Genomic DNA, 20655 nt, shown 5'->3' with positions numbered 1-20655 from the left:
ACTGATTCCTCCCAAGCTAACCAACCACAGCGACAGCCCTGAAGTAGAAAGTGAATGAGGAAGTGGTGGTCTTTGCTCTGTGGTGCTGTTTGTCACTGCCTGGAAAGTTCCAGCAGTTCACATCCAGAAAGGATTTTGTTTGGCCTATTGTGTTGAGGGAGGGGAGAGTAAATGTCTCACTCAGAGTGGCAAAATTTTATCCTGCCTCTGAAAGCTATTTTGTTCTTGGCATGAGCTGTTCCAGTGCTGTGAGAAGTCTTGGGCTGGTTCTTTGAGCGTGAGTCTGACAGTCACGTAACTCTACCACAGATGAGATGCAAAGAGTCTGTTCCTGCCCACAGGTCTGCAGAGGCAAAGGAGCTGAGGCTAAAGAATGTTTTCCTGGCCATATCTCACACCATGAGGCTGATGCACCTTGCTTCAGGGGGAGAAAACTAATGAGGAACCATTTAAGAAGATAGGGGTGGAACAGGAAGAACTGAGAGTTATCCAGCTAATGATTTCTGCTCATCACCCCATCTCTGCTGATTTTCCTAGCCGTATACATTCTGCAAATATATTACAGAACGTGCAAGTAATGCTAGTTTTCTGTTTAAAAAACAGTTTATAAACAGTTACCTTAAACAAAAGCCGATTTAATTGGCTGACTTTTATTTTTGTATTAAACACCTTTGGCAGATAAAAGGTGAGAGAATTCAATCTTTAGTCTTTTATAGCAGCTCTAAATTATTGATGAGTTCTACATTACTCCTTCAAACTTGTCACCTGGCTCTACTTCTGAAACTGTTCCGTTGCTTTGTTGTTTTATGGCATCCAAAATATTACGGTTTTCCTGTGCTAAATTGTGCTAACAGGAGCGTGATGTGAACTGATACAACAATTTTGTGGGGTTTTTTGACACTTATTTGTTAAATGCGCCTCGTGAAGCAAACTGTGGTGAGAAGCATTTGTGTAATTGTGGGGATTAACCTGGATAGTGAGATCCTGATCTTTTGTGGTAACTGCCTACTTTCATAACTCTTGTAAGAGATGTAGAGAATTCAGCTTCCTGAACACAGTTCACTGTGATCATACTGTTCCCTAAATTAGTATTTCTTGAAGATGATAGCACTCTCCCCTTCCTGTCTGAAATTATATGACACATGAATATATATATGTTGAATGTATGTTCATATGCATTCTGTTGGACAGACATCCTATTGCAGTAAGAAGGCTGTTAATTCATAGATCAGTGTACAATGTAAGGAGTAGTAAAGAGCTAGGCAATTCTCATGAAACAGGCTATGAATGCAAGCTGTTTCTGTTTACCTGAACTAAACATACCTTTTGAGATTCCTGTTTGACTGTAGGCCACAGCAGGAAGGTGAGGTTGAGTGGTGCAGGAAAGTCAACAGTGATAAATGATAATTACAAACAAAAAGCTTTTCAGAATGAGATTTTTCAGAACCTGTTTGAGGGAACAAATAAAACAAACAAACATTTCATGGCAATTTACTCCTGGGCACACTTCCCTATGTGGTTGTAGGCTATGTAAGGGAATTAATGATGGCGAAGGGCATAAGGTTGCAAGGCAAGGAGGTTACAGCTGTTTAAGAAGGCAGATCATAGAGAAGGAATGAATGTAAAAAGGAGACAAGAATTAAAGTTGGAGAAGGAGGAGAAGGAGGATGGGTAGTAAAACTGGGAAATGGTGGAAGTGCATGCATCTCAAGCACCAGCAGTTTGAAATGGGGCAGTAGAAAGCACATGGTGGTGCAATTGGCATCATGAAGACAAAGAAGAGTGAGGCTTTGTTGTCTGGGACTGACTAGCACCTTGAGGAAAGGAGGAATTAAGCAGGAGGGAGTGATCATAGATTGTGATTGCAAAAAATAATGCCGAAACCCTGATGCAGGAGAAGGAACAGCTGTGAGCAGTGGAAGCAGCAGTCCTTCCAGGAGGTGGAGTGGGTACAGGGCACCTCTGGACATGGGAAAACAGGACTGGGAGTAGCAAAAAAAGCCAGAGATCTGAGAACATGGCTCAAAACTGCTAGGGTGCAGTGAGGGCTGGTGGCTCACTGGGACTGTCAGAGGACTGTCAGTCAGGAGCAGGCAGCCAGGGGCACCCAGGCACCCCCAGCCCTGAACACTGGGCACCTCCCTGGGGACAGGGCTGAGACCCACATGGGCCTGTGGGCAGGTGGGGGTCAGGATCAGACACAGCCCTGTGATGGCAGGGCAGGGCCACAATGATAGGCATTGCTACAGACAGTTGTTGGAGAGTAAAATGGGGAAGGCAAGATGTGGTATTTGTGGCTGCATTTTGCTGAATTTCACGAAGTCAATTAAATGTCATAGACATCCATAGATTTTGTTATGCTGTTGTATTTGCTAATGTATACTGCTTTCTTCACGTATTGCTTATAAGTGGTAAGAATATGTAAACGATTCTAAATGTGAGATAAAAATAGAGTGGTAAGATCCGTAGCTTCTGAAGCCATGTACTGATCTTGCTTACCTTATCAAAAGATGTGTGATGCATAATGGTTCAGTGACGTGAAAAAAGAAAATAGTTTTCTGCCTGGTATTTTCTTTTTCTTTTAGGTAAGCAGTAATATTTCACAATTCTGATAAAATGTGCTGCATGTCATCTGGAAATAAGGAGATGGTTTGAGCTTTAGTATTAAATGTTAGTCTTACTCTCTAATCATTGCATTAATACATCTCCTAGAATGTTCTTGCTCAAGCAAATTCCTCTAAATGTGATGCTTGGAAACTAGTCATGCATTTACGTGCTATGTGCAGTTGAAGATATTACTTCAGGCATAATTTTACTCAGAAATGTTTTAACATCATTAATAATGTATAAGTGTAACAGGCTTAAGGAAACCATAGACTGGGTCACTTCTGCTCTGCACAATAATTATTCCTACATGGCAATTAGTATTACAATAAGTATGTAAAAATGGAGGGGGGGAGGGTGGACAGAGAATATATATGTACTGTATTTTTGGAGGCTAGATAACCTTTTGATTGATGACATGACGCAGCTCAATTCAAGTTGCTTACTCTGGCATGGTATTAGAGATTGGCTTTCTAACTAAAGCTCACACTGTTGCTGTAAGAGAAGAAGAAGGAGTAATGAATATTAGTAGAAAATGGTAAGGAAAAAATCTTACTTTAAACAAGGCCATTTTAGGTAATTGTGATCCTTCACCAGTGCAGATGTGACTGTCTCTCCATGGGCCACTTTGGGCAACTTTTACTGTGTATGAACAGTGAGACGTACATGCCATGGCTTGGCAACTTCCTTAGAAGTCAGCTTGAGGCAAGGTGAGGCTGCTGTGCCTTGTCAGAGTTAGACCTTGGCCCACAGCAAGCTGGACCTCCCAGAGGGAGGTCATACAGCAAGAACATTAAATGCTGAGGTCACATATTATCAGACACCAAACGAGGAACTTAAATAAAATTAATTATTCCTGAAATTTTAAGGGATTTAGGACTCTTATGCAACTTTAATGTAATTTTTACTTATATATTTATTTTTACTTATATATTACTTTAATGTAATTTTTCTAAGTAATTTTCAAAAATTTATTTTAATGCTGAACATTTGCTTTGTGCTTCTGTTACCACTATTTCAGGTGCAAATAATGTGTTATGAGAAATGCAGTTTGAACTGGCAGCAAACACCGCTCCTGGCCTTAAACAATCAGTTGAAATCTCCCAGCAAATCTTTTGGAAGACTAGCCTGCAATTGTCCTTTCTTCTGTTCTAGGTAATGGGCCTCATCATGATCGAAGTTGTGTTTACAATCAGAGCAACATAGTAGATGGAGTTTACTGCCTCCCAATAGCACACTGGATTGAAGTCTCCGGACATACTGATGAGATGAAACATACAACTGACTTCTATTTTAATATTGCAGGACATCAAGCTATCCATTACTCCAGGTAAAAGAAAAGTGTAGGGATTGGCTGGTGTCAAGTATTCGAACAGAAAATCTGTACTGACATCATATCAGAAAACTGCATTTGGAGTGGTGAATGTTTGTATGTATGTTACAGTCAAGTTTAACAAAGATTCAGCACCTCTTTTTCTCAATTAAATGTCATTTTTGTCAATAAGGAAGAGACAGTCTGAGTTCAAGGATACCCGCACCCTGTACAGGTGTGTTATGTTGCATCATATCTAAAAATGTAATTTAGGGATAGTAATTTTCAAATGCTTTTCTGTGTACACATGTAACTTTGCATGTAAATTATGTGTTCGGTTTGGGATTATTTAACTGAAAAGCATCTCCTGAGAAACAAAAAGAATATATTCCAGCAGCAGAACTTAAGAGTGACATATTATTGCTCATGTGTGGCGGGAGCTGCAATTAGTGATGGCTGTTGCAGATGACTTCTACTTCTGGGCATGTATATAACAAAATACTAAAACTTAGACAAGTCTTAAAATGTTTGTACTTCCCTGGTATTCGCTTGAGCCCACTGTCTCACTAGTGAAGTGTCCTGGCTTGAATGAGGAGACAGTAAAGCTCAGAGAGGACACCCATCCTTTAGGGCTGCAGATGAAGCACAGGCTGTATTTAAAGCAGTAGCCTTAGCACTGGTGGTTAACAAAGTGGCATTGAGGAATTTGGGACCATTTTCCTCATCTCCAGTAGTGGATGTGGCAACAGGTTTGTGGATTGCTAATGCTTATGTGAATGCTGGCAGCCCTGATATGCCACAGGCAGCAGGTGTTGGTTACAGAGCACTTATTTATCCCAGAGTGATATGTATTTCTTTCAAGAAATCAAACCACCTCATACTTTCATTAGGTCTTAGTATTGCTTTGTATGAATTTTGCCAGACCACCATTTCAGCTACACCAACCTCACCATCTTGTCTCCTCTTCCTACTCTTTGTTTCTACCTTCTTGCAGGGTAGGAAGCAGAATTGTCTTTTTCTCATTACACTTGCAATGTGAGAGATTTCTTTCTCTTGGTATCTTTTCGAATAACATGGATTCATAAAAACTGTCAGGCATATGTAGGTTTTTGTGTGGCTCAGTACCTTTTCCCTGAGACCCCCACAAGTTATATAATATGCCTGACAGGCTATAGTGTTATCTGGATCTTAAGCATCTGTTTCCACTATCCTATCAGATAAAATATCTTGTTTATTCCATAGCACAGACTTGTCAATCCCAAATAATCTTTGCTTGGCAGAGGAAATTTTTGAGAAAGAAGAACAGCTGTCAGAAAGTGAATATCTAAGTACCGAAGGCTAACTTATCTTCCTTTCCAGAGACAGCACTGATCCATTTAATACTGCCTTATCTGCATGACTATGTATTTCAAAGATTAGGTAAAAAGGTGCAGATTCTGCTAAAGAATATTTGAAGAAAGTGTTCTGAGCTGTGTAGTCTTTTCCAGATGAGGATCTCCTCCTCCATTCCCCTCTTATACACACATGCATTCATTGCAAGGCAACCTTATATGTGCATTTTAGTAATTTTTATCTCATTTATTTCAGCCACATTAAGTAAGCATACCCTGTAACAGTCCTGTTGTGTAATTACTTTTAGTGCTTTGAAGATATGCAGCTTTAAATGTTTTGGGTATGTTTTAATGATTAATGGTTGGGGACAGGTTCACTATTCTGCTGGTTATAATAAAGCAGATAAAAAATACTGGCTAATTTAGATTTATTCTTTTTTTGGCAAAGCAGCCAAATTGAGCTGATGAAAATGCCTTTACTTTGTAATAGATTTACTGATTCAGAGGAATAATATGAAGATGAATGTCATAAAAAATATTCCAAAAAAATCCCTACATAACGCCCCTTCCCAAAAGCAGCAACAAGACCAAAGTGAAGCAGAAAGGCAGTCCCTCTGCCTGTATGGTTAAAAGCTCAGTGTATGATCGGGTCGTAGGTTTCTGGCTAAGATTTACAGTACTGTGGGGAGCTTTATGACCACAAATTCTGAGTCCTGTCACCAGTTGTAGGTGACAGAGTGGTGGCAGCTGGAAAGAAGTGATTTATCAATGAAAACTTTTGATGTGAGCCCCTTCTCTGCAATGCTCCATTTAATAGGATTGTCATGTGTGAATTAGGAGAGGAAAGTTTTTCTCTGTCAAAGTGGCCTCCCATGTGAGCCCTGGGACTGATTTTACTTGTCCTCTGTCTAATCACAACAATTAGAAACAATTGCTCTGAGCTTCACTGCCACTTTGCTTCTTCATAAAACATGAGCTTCTGCTTTAAATAGGCTGCAGCAGGATGAGAAGATCCTGCTTCTGGCTGGGGCCAAAGGTAATTCTGAATCATGCTCAGGCTGTTGACAATTCCCTGAGGAATCATATTTTTCTTATTCTATATAGATGGATCACTCATAAGTCAGTGAATTTATTTTTCAACTTGTATTTACAGGACTCACAGTGTGTTGGTCATTCAGGTAGGAGAGTATATGATGTGGGTTTTAAGCATAGCAGGATCTGAATTAATTTTTTGTAAGTGCAAAATGGAGCTTTCCCACAGCTAGAGAGTCATGACCGATACCTCCATGGCTTCAGTGTTCACTTGTTTTGGACATGTAATGACACATGTAACCAAAATCTGATTCAGGGAAAAAAAAATCCAGTTAGTTTCTATCTTGTGTTAGATATTGCTGCAAAAAGATGATTTCAAATTTCAGGAGAGTTCATTTAGGACACAGTAATTTTCTGAAGTAAATTAGAGTTATTGTAATCTTTTCTGGGAAAAGATGACTTCAGAAAATTTGTAAATCTGGGGCATGTTGTCTCCATTTCAGTTCCATCTGTGAAAGGTGGAAGTTCCTAATTCTGAGATGTTATATACCTTATTATTTATATAAAAACCTCTGCAATTCCCAAAAGAAAGGCATTGCATAAGAGCAAGAGAGGGAGTGACACTGAAATTACAAAATCCTTAAATAATGTGTTGGAGACAATGATGCTTGATGACAGAATTAGGTGCTATGGGAATGAGAAGCACCAATAGGAAAAGCCATCTAGTCACAGCTTTCTATTTTCAGACTAATTTTAGGTGTATGCTTTTTGTGAGTCACATTTCTCAAATCTGACGAAGAAAAATAATTTTTACATGCTTTGCATGTAAAATGCAGCTAAACTGGATTCTGCAAGAGAATTCCTCAGACAGCAATGATAGCTAATCTGTAACTGGAGTATTGTATGGCTGCTAAGCGTTTTAGAGAAAAATACACAATCAATAACAGAGGAGTCACTACATGAGAGTACCCATGGGTTTGGGCAACAATTTTTTGAAGTATAGTTTTTATAGTAGCCTTTTTGCATTAAAATGTTAAGACCATCAAACAGTAATATTGCATCTTTATGGAGCAATTGGGATGTTCCTGTAACTGGATATAATCCAAGAAATTGTGAAGTTGACAAATGTGTTGCTATCATCAGTGTTTATGGGCCTAATTTTTTTCCCTGAGACAAAATAAAGCTAAAGATAAAACAAAATTAACTCTTATGCTTGGAAATACTGGGTGTGTTTCTTGATGGTTGCAAATGAAACTTAATTTATGATATAGTCCTTAAAAATGTTTTGTGGTTTGTTGGTAAAATGATTTCCTTCGATACTGTCATAGTAATGTAGGTTATAACCTAAGTTAAGTGTTAAATGGGAATGATCAGGAGAGTCACATAAAATATGTGCTCCTGATTTGTACTAAATGTTAACATAGGTGAGTGAATGAAGTATGATCCAGGGCAAAATGCAGATGCTTCTTGTTTACCATTTGGAGGCACTAGAGCAGTATTCTACTGATGGAACACAGAGTTTCCTGTGAAGAAAATGAGCATTTACTTGATTGATATGCATCTTTAATTGGGGTGGAAAACAAGAGGCTGGTTGAGTGTATTTAATTCAGTATGAAATCAGAATTACCTTTGAATTATGCAACTGAAAAACACCCAAGAAGACAGAGTGCTTTTATTTATTTTTACTCTTTAATTTATCTTTTTACTTACTAGTTTTAATTCATTCACAAAATGAAATACCCTTCTGTTTTAAATGTAAATGTGAAGTAATTTTTTATTACTGAATTATAAAAAAGGCTTTAAAGAGTAAGCTGTCACAAAAACCCCCTAGAGTGCAGTGACCTATGCTACCGTAATAGAAAGCTGCACTGGTATTTTATGCCTACATTATAAATTAAGAGAAGAGGTGATGATGTCTACAGAGATTACCATAATTAACATTAAAAGCTGAGAGCTGGCTCTCCCCTGTGCCTAAAGAATGCTTGTGATATTAGAGAAAAGAATAAGAAATAATGAGCTCTGGAACAAAAGTCGTCGATTGCGTTCCAGTAAAATAGTCCTGATCAAAAAGACTTAACATCAGTAAGAGTTTGGCCTTTGATTTCAGTACTTGGGCTCTAACTGTAAAGTTATCTGGCCATTTTATACATTAAATAATGAAAATATTCTAAGGCACATTTTGTGATATGTTTATCCCATAAACTAGGACATCTGACTACTCCTTTGAATATTGTTTTATTTTACTGAGTTGCAGTCTGAAACTAGTCTAAATTAGAGCCATTTTTACTTACCAGTGGGAATCACCTTTTATAAAACTGTTTAAGGATTATTTCTATTTTTTGTCCCTTGCATATCTTCCTTTTCCTACATCAAGCCTCAACTGCAGCTGTGAAATGCTTTTACTAGTCTCTGCTGTGAAGAAAATGGGTTTCAAATCAGTATAAGAAGTGACATTTAAGCAATATTTTATTTAAGCTCTTAAAAATTAAGAGGGAGTGTGAGGAAATGGGAGCAAGAGTGAGGTCACAAATTATGAGGCTAGAATTTGATCAGTTTTTGAAGTCCTTATTTGTTTAATTTTTTTAAAATTTGGGTGATTGGGTAACAAATGCATTTTTCTCCTGCATTTGTTACCCATCCAAGTAAAAATTTTCTCCTTTCCTGAACACCCCACACTGTGCCTTCCAGAACAATGGCTAAAAACATTAGAACTGATTCTATTTTTCCAAGTTTTGTGATTTTGCATGGACAGGACGGCACCTGCCTGGGACAGCCTAAGTCACGCTATTGGCAAGTTAGCTACAAATCTCAGTTCTGTGAACTGTGAATGGAAGTAAGAGTTAGGATATGGCAGCAGTGCAGTCACAAGCCATGATGCCTGTCAAGTACTGTGGATGTAGATCACAAGAACTCACTTTTCAATCATTTTGTTTTTCTGGATATTAGCAAATAGCGTCGCCAGTACAGCTCTGGTTCTCTTGCTGTGACTTTGCCTGAGCACTCAAAAAGAGCTTGAAGTGGGAACTCCTGGATGTCACTTACTCATTTCTAATTGCATTTCTTGTGAGTGTCATAGTAGCAAGCAAATTCTGGCTTTAGAATAGGTGATGTAAATTTTGCCAGAGGGAAAAGTCACAGAGCTTTTAGATTCAAGATTTTTGCTTAGCTGTTATCAGTGTTTGGATTCCAAGCATTAATTCTACCTAGGGTGACTGCTCTGTTCAATCTGATGAATGGCTATTAGTCAGCAGGCTGCCAGGTTTGTTATCTACTGCAGTGACGGAGGGACACAAAATGTTGTCTAGACTTTGGGATGACACTGTTGAAGTAATGTCTGATGAATGGTATGTTACCTATGTGAATACAATAAAATTGTGTGAGGGAATGATTTTGGCAGCAAATAGGTCTGAAGACTAGCAAACTTGTGAACTCTTCATATTTTCATGTCAGCAATTTTTCAAATGGTAGGCATCATTAATATTCACCAGCTTTTCTAAGTGTTAACCCTTCTTTCTATAAAGCTACAATGTATGTTGTCAGCATCATTGATAAATTAATAATTTCAAACAGTTCATATATATAGTCTACATAACATAACATTTTCTAATTGATTTAGTGTGGTATTTTACATTGCTTTAGGTTATTAGAGCAGTTATAATAATTCTTAATAGCACAATAAGAGCATATCACACTGATGTGTGGATTTCACTTTTGATGAAAACCGATGTATTTCTAATGAAACACAGAATATTTTCAGGGTTCAAAAACTACCGAATCCCCAAAAGTAATTATAAAATAGTTTGGGTTGGGAGGGACCTTAAAGGTCATATAATTCTAACCCCTCTGCCACCTCTCACCAAGTTGCTCAGGGCTCCATCCAACCTGCCAGGGTAAGGCATCCACAACTTCTCTAAGCAACCTGTTCCAGTGCATCACCACCCTCATAGTAAAGAATTTCTTCCTAAGATCTAATCTGACCCTGCTTTCTTTCAGTTTGAAGCCATTACCCCTTGTTCTGTCACTACATGCCCTTGTAAACAGTCTCTCTCCATCTTACTTGTAAGCTCCCTTCAGGTACTGGGAGGCTGCAATTCTCTCAGCCTTTCCTCTTAGGAGAGATGCTCTATTCCTCTAATAATTTTGGTGGCCCTCCTCTGGACTTACTGCAACAGGTCCACATCCTTTTTATGCTGAGAGTCCCAGAGCTGGCTGTAGTACTCCATGTGGGATCTCACAAGACTAGAATAGGCAGAATCACCTCCCTCAGTCTGCTTGCCACACTGCTTTTGATGCAGCCCAGGACACAGTTGGCTTTCTGGGCTGCAAGTGCATGTTGCTGGCTCATGTCCAGACTCTCATCCACCAAGACCCCCAAGACCTTCTTGGCAGAGCTGCTGTCAATCTGTTCATCCCCAGCCTGGATCAATACCCCAACCCAGGTGCAGCACCTTGCGCTTAGTCTTGTTAAACCTCATAAGATTCCCATGGCCCCACTTTAGTTGCCCAGGCCTCTTTGCAGAGCATCCCATCCTTCAGCTGTGGCAACTGCCCCACTCAGGTTGGTGTCATCTGCAAATTTGCTAAGGGTGCCCTTAATCCCTTCGTAATGCCTAGCACTCATCTGTACTAGAAAGAAATGGCTTCCACAGCACCTTCATTACATCTTGTCTTCTTTTGCTGAATTCTCTTACACCCTTCATAAGGGAAATGAGAATTGTGAAGTTCTTCCCATTACTTGCCCCTGCAAAGAAAGATAAAGGAAATATTTTTCATGTTATATGTTTGAAAAGTTGTTTGCTTCCTAGTCATGTCCTGAACCATATTCAGAAGTAATGTCAAGGCTCTTCAAACTTCCCCGTGGCTCAGCCAAGGAAGAACCAGTTAGCTTCCCTGAGCTGTGATGACTAGGGAAGCAATATGAGTATGCAGTAGCTTCCTGAGCTTGTTGCTAAAAACCTGAGCAGTAATGCCCCTAAGGCAAAAGAGAGCTTTCAGAAGTCTCAAAAGAGGGATATCAGAAGTTAGTATCATTTTGTCTGTGGCAGGGCTGAGCTGGGCTTTAGGGGATATGTGCAGGGCCACTGTGGGACTGCCAGCGTGCTTGGCAGCAGGAGGAGGAATGGAACCACAGCAAGAGGCCAGGGGTTTGTAACACTGCATCAGCACAAGGCTCTGCAGGGCAGCATTTGTTAGATGTGCCATTCCTCTGGAAACCAAATCATTTATGTCTATAAATTATACATAGAATGTCCATTGAGCATGGCTCTATGTGGTTCCAGTCAGCTCAGTGAATTTGGCAAATGTTAAAAGCTTTTGTAAATAATTTTAAAAGCCTGGTAGGACATGCATGGTTGAGCTGGATGGACCCCGTGTTGTGAGATGGCAGAAGCAGAGAAAGCTGCAAAGACTGGTTGCTGCTTTGTGGAAGCAACTTGCTTTTACTTGCACACCACAAACATATGGCTTACACGCTGCTTCAGAAAAACACCTGAAATGAGGGTTCAACTCCAAAGAACTTGTAATTTAACCAAGTCATTTCTAAACAGAATATGCTAAAGGGGATCTTAGCATGGTGTCTGGTTAGTCTTGTGAGATTTTTCTGGACTTTTTTCTGCATTTTTCTTTACCATTCTGCCATTCATATGCTGCTTTTGCAATGGGCATTTGACTGAGAATTATTTATTTAGAGGGATGATTGTTCAGGAATGAGTATTTCATTAATAAAATGGCAGGAAGCAGACTGGCTGTTGATGGGAAGGTGAAGCCTTTCATCAGCTGGCTGGTAATGGTTAATATTTACTTAAACCAACTGTTGCTCTTTAAAATGAATCTTTTCGTAGGTGTGCCTCTGCACAAAATTATTTCCTTACTTCTTAATAAACCTTACAATTATGTGTCATTCCAGGAATAAAAAACAGAAGGAAGACTGGGAACCCTCCATGGAAAAACCAGGACGAATAAACATACTTCTGTTTTCCTCCATGGGATAAAACAGAAAAATGTTGATAGTCCAGTAAATATGAATTTTATGTGGGTATCAGTTAGGGAGCAGAAACTATTGTTGCTTCCAATTTCTCTGTGTGTTTTACTCTGTCTCCCTGTTGCTTGTCTGTATTTCTTCTGGAGGTTTGCAGCCCTGTTTCCTGCCTCTTTACTCTTTAACATTCAGGTTGTCAGTGAGAGAGTAGGGTTCTGTCTCCGTTGGAAAGCAATTTGCTGGTGTTGCTGGCTGTGAATGAAATTGACTGAGATTGTGAAATCCTGGGCAATTTAGCTCACAGCTGGAACGACAGGGAAGGGGCAGCATCGCTCTTTCACTGAAGATGATGTTCCAGTTGTCTTGCAGATATTTATTTCCTTTTAGCTTTTACGTGCACTTATTAGGTGCCCTGTAATTGCTGGCATTTCTTAATGCAGTTTATTTAAAGATATCAGAAATGCTCCTTCAAAAGCAGAGATTGTATATTAATCCTTATTTCTATTTAGCTTACCAGGAGGGAGCGAATTCAGATATGTTATCGGGAATACTTCACTAAGACAAGTCCATAATTTACACCTGGTGAATCTGTTGAATCAGGGATGTGTGTTTGCAGTGTATACCCACTCTGCCTCTCCTTCCTGTGATTTTTCTCCAGCGTGGCTCCTAGGGCAAGTTAGCCCTGAAGCCTCAGAATGAGAGAGCTTTCGATCCCCAGATTTGAAAGGTGACACCATTGGATAGTTTATTGCCACCAGCTGATTTGGTGTTTGCTTGCTCAGCATATACTGTGTTTCTGAAAGAGGTAACCTGTAAGTCAGAAACATCTGAAATAAACAACTGCACAGTTGTTTCAAATGAAATGGGAAAGGTGGTAAAGGTAGTAGCAGTAGCAAGCTGAAACTGGTAGGTTATGAATTCTACCTCCATCTTCAATAGTTTTTATAAATGCTGAGAGATATAAGTGCAAGTTTTCATGCTTAAATGCACTAGCTATTTACAAGTTAATTTAAGAAATGCACCTCCACATAAAAATATGGAGAGTCCTATTTAAAGGGTAAAAAATTATTTATTAGAAAGGAAATTTTAATGTAGCTCTAGTTCCTTTGAAGTGTGTCTCAGAAACATAAGAATTTTATTTCCCAAGAGTAAATAGAGATTATCAAATTGCTGCTGTATTTTCCCATATATAATTTTCTCTCTGCAAGAAAATAAACAACAACAACGAAGTGAACTGTGTTTGTCTTCCCAGGGAACATATTAAGAGGCTGAACTGAAAATCTCTTGTTCCCTCCTTTAATGTTTATACTTTGAGAAATTTAATTTCAGAGAGTCAGGTACATAATCCCTGCTGTTGTTCAGAACTTTAATGTGTGTCCTCCTGTGAACTATGATAAAAATTGAGTCAAATGTCATAGACATTGCCAAGTTATAAGAAATATGGATTTCTTCTTTATTGGTTCAGTAGGCAGCATGGTTTGTAAGTTTAAATGGAATGTCTTTTTTTCTTCAATGTGAAAAACCTAATAATAGAATATACGATTTTAAGCACCAAGAAGAGGATGAAGGGAAAATATGCATTTCAGTTTAATACAGAGGCAAGAAAACACAGAATATTAAAAAAATCAATAAAGAAATAGAAGCTTGCTTTCTTCCTCCTTTTCCCTCCTCTCCCCTCCCTACTCTCTCTTCTGCTCCCTGCCATCTGGTCTCCTCCTCTCCTGAAAGACCATCCATCAATTGTAGGCCAGCAGCGAGACTCTCCATGACTCTGTCTTTCAATTAAGGCTCTGGATGTTGGGCACTAATATTTATGTGTGGATGTTAGTGGACTTCTGGACCCTTTCTTTTTGGTTTAAGTTTATTTTTTGGTTTAACTAGCTTCTCTGTGACTGCCCTATAAAAACTCTTCAGAACAGTTATATGCAGTGCCTTCATTTTCCCAAGGTGATGATCTAATAAGGAGGATATGCAGCTTCCCTAATAAAATATTTTCTTCAATGTTCCTACTTTCTGCAGTCCACCTGCCAGATTGAAGGGTTGGCCATGTGCAGGCCATTCCTCAACAGTGTTAACTACTGCTTTCACTGCAGAAGACTGAATTTCTTGGCTTCCTTGTATTACTGAGTTGCTTCAATCTGGTGAGAAAAAAGGAGGAAAAAGGTTCTCAAATATATTTGCAGTCTTGGTAATAAGGCTATGCAGTATGTTTTACAAATTTACAAAGTCAAGCTGCAGCTGAGAATGTAAACACACTTATGTAACAGTAGACCACTTTAATATATTTGTTCAAATGCTTGCAGTTTTAATTTCCAAGAAGGTGAAATGATATTGCTAGGAAAGGAAAGAAATCTGAAAAAAATAAAGGGCAGTTAAAAAAATGGACAATCCCTGGTAATTCTTGTCAGTTGTTGGGCTCCAATGCAACCTGCAGCATTGCTTGTTCATAAAACTGAACTCTCATGATTATTTTCCCTTTTCACATCCAAGACTTCTTCAAGAGATTCCTCTATACTTTGCAGTTTTGTGCTAAAAATGCACGTGCAGGTTCTTCTGGGGCCTCTTGGTAGCTCCATTACCATCCCAGCCTCAACCTTTGATGTTAGCAACTCATCCACCATGTTTATAATCTAGTAACCAGGTAGACTAGCTAAGCTTTTTTTATGGTAGCACTATACAGCTGTTGTTCCTTTGATTTCACTTTGTTGTGGGAACATATTATTTTAGATGTTCATGTAGCTGACTGTGGTGATGCTTTGATTGAGTTTTTCTCAATATTGCGAAGACATTGACCCCCAGCCTGTGGGTACTCTAGCCACAGGCTGCAGGACAATCTTAATTTGTCCCCCCCACAGGCTGGGGGGGGAATTTTAAAGTGGTCCATCCCTCTTTAAAATTTATAGGAATAAAACTAATGTGAGTTTAGAAATTCTGGATAAATATCTTAACTGGAATGAATGCAGGTACAGAGGTCATCAAAACTGCATTTGGATGGTACCAAAAGGGATGGATGTGCATCTTCCTCTGACTGTTGCAGTTCTGAAGGGATTCCATTATTTTGCATGTGTACATATGCTGCCATGTGGATCACAAGGCACCTTGCAATAAACTGTGCTTTGCAATTATTTTGAAAAGTGGATTTATCTTTTACTATTTTTGCAGTCTTGATTTCTAAGCAGCTGCTAATAAATAAACTCTGAAAGAAATCAAAAGATAATTTTACCAATGATTCCTGAAATTTCTCAGGCACTAACTTAAATTTCATCTGCAGCAGTTTAAGTCAATTTTGTTAAGATGCTTTAACTTACAAGTGCCAGCAGTGGCATCATTCCCATTGCTAAGAATCAGTGTTAGAGATTCTCATTCCTAATGCCAAGACATTCATGGCTCATTGCAATCTGGCTGAGTTTAGCAGCCTGTTGTTCTTGTGTTTCTGGGTATTTGTTCTAATTCAAAACAAATGGGAATGCTGGCAATCTAACAGAGACATATGTAGGAAGTAACCATTGGCAACCATGGTTGCATGAGACAAGATTCTATAATTGGAGCATTTAAGCATTAATTCTCACAAGCCAATGGAGGAGTCCTTTCCAGGTTGTTCAGTACAAGCCTTGGAACCCAATTCTCTCTTCAGGCTGTATTTTTGTATTTTTGTCCTTTTCAGGTTGTTCAGTACAAGCCTTGGACTCTGATTCTCTTCTCAGGCTGTATTTTTGTAATTGGCACACTGTTTGCTTTCAGAGAATGTTTACACAAATAAAAGTACAAGATTCATTCCCTATAAAGGGCAAATCCTGCTTTCAGCTGCATAGTGTGTGCTCCTTAGGCACTAGAAACTTTGCTTGTGTGTTTGAACATAAATTCTGGCTTAGCCCTGCTAGGCTAGATCTGGACACCCTGTCCTACAAGGCATTGGTGTGCTTGTGAATCATTCCTTTCTTATCTTCTCAGTAGAAATACATAGTGAAATACGACATAAAATATTTCACTTTGAATACAGGAAAGATAAAATTTAATCTTCCACAATTTAGTTTTTGTCATGTACACAAAGTCTTGTGTGACCAGGTTATTTTAGATCATATCTAGACTGGAGACAAAATAGATTATAAAAAATATATAAGAGATAAATTAATTTGCTTTAACCTTTTAAATGAAGTGAGGTGAATGAGAGGGAAGAAGAGTTTATGGTGTGGTTTTTTTCACTGTATAGATTCAAATGTACTGCAAGCTTAATGAGAGAAATTCCATTGAATTTATTGGAGTGTGCTTAGTTTAGAGACAAAATTAGATACATTTGATGCATTATTGTGTCAGGAGAACAAATATAGTTTATAATCCTCTTTGCACTTCCATTTCTCAAGGGAGAACAAACCTGGAATACATTCTAGTCCTGGCATGGAAGAGATCAGCTGTATCAGACTGGTTCATCTCATCTATCAGTAATTGTCCTTAGAGGTAATGGTACAATCCCTGTTAATGGGGATACATTGCCTCTAATGTGTTGCCTTTTTCTTAGGAGCTTTGTGGTCAGGAGATATTCCTCAAAAAGGATCCCTGAGCTTTCTTGTTAAGTGAAGTGTACACACTCTTTGAAAAACTTGACATCCTCTTTGCATCACAGGAGGAACAGAAATAGCAATCTGGTTTTAAAAACCTATTCGAAACACAGAACAATAAAACAGACTTTTTTTTTTGTTTCTGTGTCAGAGGTTCCCTGGCAGAAGATATACTTTCACCACAAACCACAGTGAAAAGCAGAGATACCTGAGCTATCTTGGAATGAATGAGAAGAACAGGATTTGCAGCTTTTTATGGCACTGGAGTTGGAGCAAAATAAATTGGCTTGAAAGGGACTCTGTATTACCATAGTTTGACTACTCCTGGTGCCTGGGATAGACAGCATAGTTTAATGAAGACTGAGAAAGAGCATCTATTACTATTTGTAAAAGACATTCGAGAATTAGTACAAAGGAGAAAGAAGAATTATTGAAATTGAACCTGCCTTAAGATCAAATGGATATTAATTGCTTCTGAATGAATTTAGAGTGTAAATTAGAACGAGGTTTCTGTCACCAAAGGAATGATATCTGAATTCTGGCATGACCTTTCAAATAGGGCAGGAAGGACAAGGAACCTAAATTATTTCAAGATGGATCTTGATAAATTAATATAGGTAGTGATTCCAGAAATGGAAATTAAAGTTTATGATTATAGTACCATAGATCATAGGCTCAAAGAGACCTTAGAAAGCATCCAGTCCATTTACTTACTCCAACTTAATCTCAATTACATTTAAATCATTCCAGGTTTATCCAGCCTGATCTAAAATATGATCTCATCTTAGTGATGAGACTCTACAGGCCTGTTACTCTTCCATTCAATTACCTCACTATTCCTACCATTAAAAAGCTTTACTAATATCAATTTAAGTCTTCCTAGTGCAATTTAAGATCATTTCTTCTTGTTCTCTCTACAGCAGGCTTGGAGAATAAATTATGATCCTGCCCCTTTATAGCCATTTCATATATGCTTGGAAACTCCTGTCCTTGTTTTCCCAGAATCATAGAGTGGTTGAGGTTGGAATATCTCAGTATTTTCATTCTGATATTAAGTCTTGGATCTTTCACTCTTTTCTCTGAAAACTTGTCTTCCAGAACTCTGATTGTTCTGGCACTCTCTGTTGGACTATCCAGGTGTTTCTGTTCCTTCTTTCTATTTCTCTTGATGATGGTCTACCAGTACTGAGTACAATAGAGGGATTATTTAGTGACTTTCAAACGTGATGCTACTGCTTAGTTATCCAAGTATTATTGTCATTTTTTTTTGCAGTGGGATGTGGTTTACTTCCCAAATGTCTATGTGTTTTTATCAAATATGTTCCCTGATGTGGCAGGGTATAGGATGTTAGAAATGCCCTTGATCTCTGCAGCTTTCCTTGTGAGATGTTTTTCTGAGTTTCTTCTAATAAAGGGAAAGTTTGGGATTGCTGTGGAAGGGGAAAAGGGACCATAAAGAGAAAACTTTGTGGATCCATCTAGATTGAACTTCTCTTATGTGACAGACTTTAATTCTACTCATGTGGATCCTTCTTATCCTGTATCTCCAGTGGATTCAAAGCTAGGACAATCCATAAAGCCGACATAGCCTGCAGGCCTCCCCAGAGTCAAAATGCACCAGAAGGTTATGAATGAGAAGAGCTGTGCTGTGCTTAGGCATTAGCATGGTGCTCAGTGTCTCATAAGCTGAAGAGTGCACCGTACTGCCTGCTGTAAAGGAGTTTGGTGGGTGAGGTGAGGACAACCAAGCCATTTTGTAAGTTGCTGCTATGGAAATCTCCTGAGGCAGCAGAACCTGAGGGACCACTGGAATTGATTTGTGGCAGAATGTCTAGGGAACACTATTGCAGTTACAGGTCTGACATTATTCTTACCTGCATTCATTTTAGTACATTGTCAGCTTGAGGTCAAATCTTAATGGCTTATTTGCTTGGGATATCAGCAAATGAGCAAAATGAGATAGTTTGATGCCACAAATTTGTGAACATGGAATAAATAAGATACTGTTAAGCATAACAGTCAGAATTCAAGGGCTTGAGAAACTTTGCATATTGCTAAGCTGACAAAGTGTTGTTCTAAATTGATAAAAGCAGGTGCTTCTTTTTAGATTCCAAGTCTGCTCCCATGTGAGAGGCTAGGTAAGTAGTTCAAATTACATCTAAGAAGAAAATTTGTCAGACCTTAATTGCTTTTAATCAGACTGCCAAATAAGAAGGGGAAGAAAAAACCCACCTTGGAACTACATTGTAGTCTTTAAATCTCCTCATTTAAAGCCCTGAGGTAGAATTCTTAACTTCACAATAAACTGCACTCTTTCAGTGGTAAAGCAGAACAATTAATAAGCAATGACTTGTGCTCCTTCTACATCTGGCATTTAGGTAAAAGCAATTTCTTGTTCAAGAATATGAGCAGTTTTTACAAGGTCTGCAGCTGTGTCATTTCAGTAGGATATAGTTCTAACATTAATCAATGCTTTTCTCTGATGGTTTCTGCTTAGGTTATGGCCATTTCTTCCATCTTTCTTGATAACAGCGATCTTATTAAGCATGTCTATTTGATCTTGGTGTTCCATAAGTGAGCCATAGCATCATCAAACCTTGCTCTCTTACTCTGGCCGGTAGTGCTTGACTGCATGCTGGGCAGTTGAGTGCATCAGATTGTGCTCAGTCAATCCTGCTTAAGTCAGGCCTCTCATAGAGCCTCCATCGGTTTGTCTTCTGCAAGAAGGCTTTATCAGAAAGTCAACAGGAGAAGGGATTAAGACCACAGCCATTTACCTGTGTACCCTGTGCAATGTGCAATGAAATGTCAGTGCCATAACCACTCAGTTCATTGGTAAGGAGGCATTTTGCTGAGAGATCTCTCTGTCCTTTATTTAAAGAGAGTGTAATGAAACCAATATTCTTGTACAAGACCAAACCAGAACATCCTCTCTTTTGATACCTACCTATGTTGCAGTATTTCGAAGGAAGATGCAAGACTAAAAAAAATTATGAAAAAAATGTTGCCTTTTTTCTCATCTTTTGATAGTTGCTTATAGGTGAAACTATATGGAATTTGCTATTCTTTACCTCCTTTATGCAGATAAAACCAGTTGATTTGCCCTTCCCATATAGTTTATCCTTAAGTAGTTGACCAATTATCTCTTAAAAATGCTAAATTCTTAGTCTGCTCTCGCATGAAAGTATATCCCCAAGAAGTAGCTTGAATCTACTGTATTTTGAATGTTTTCCATTTTCTTTATCTTTCTTTATATAATAAAATAGTTAGTGGAAAATTCAAAGTTTGAGAAGATAGAATGGGATCAGTGACTTTTAGAAGGTTACTATAAATATTCTGTTGCTTTCAGTTCACTTCTTTGTACAGGCTCATATTAGCACTTTGACCTCTTTATAAAGCATTGTTTTTCACCAATCATCATTGCAAGCATGTTCAACTTCCCTTTCTATTTGATTATAGTTAGTTTAAAACAGAGATGTATGTGAGATTACACACACAATGTGTAGACACATTACTGAGATGCATTCATCAACTGTGAATCTCATCTGCTCCTTTACTGCATATTCATTAATTTCTATTTGACACCACTGGCAGTTGTAACTAATAAAATCTTAAATAATTCTGGTTTGGGCAAATTTCAGTCTCTCCTTGTGTGGTGAGAGATCTTAACTTGAAAAAAGAATTCCATGTTGTAAATAGGTCAGCAATGACATGCTGTAGAAGGACTGTACAGAAAACTGTAAAGAGGGATAAAGCCTTTGAAGCCCAAGAAGTAAGTAATCTTTGGTTCTTCCCAGAAATGTGCTCTTTTCAGCATAACATATTAAGAAAGATAGAGTCCAT

General features: G+C 38.5%; 1 protein-coding gene across 1 annotated transcript in view; it reads left to right on the top strand.

Moving 5' to 3' along the window:
• The window catches only part of EPM2A (epilepsy, progressive myoclonus type 2A, Lafora disease (laforin)), a 37962-nt gene that overhangs the window by 9074 nt on the left and 8233 nt on the right, over positions 1–20655 (top strand). The window contains exon 2 of the mRNA XM_009077063.1: positions 3760–3934. Coding sequence (XP_009075311.1) covers positions 3760–3934 — 175 coding nt within the window. The remainder of the gene's footprint in view (positions 1–3759; positions 3935–20655) is intronic.

The sequence above is a fragment of the Acanthisitta chloris genome, unplaced genomic scaffold (genome assembly GCF_000695815.1).
Source record: "Acanthisitta chloris isolate BGI_N310 unplaced genomic scaffold, ASM69581v1 scaffold14616, whole genome shotgun sequence".
In the NCBI taxonomy this organism is placed as follows: domain Eukaryota; kingdom Metazoa; phylum Chordata; class Aves; order Passeriformes; family Acanthisittidae; genus Acanthisitta; species Acanthisitta chloris.
Note: the sequence above shows the minus strand (reverse complement) of the source record. Positions and strands in the feature narration are given on the sequence as shown.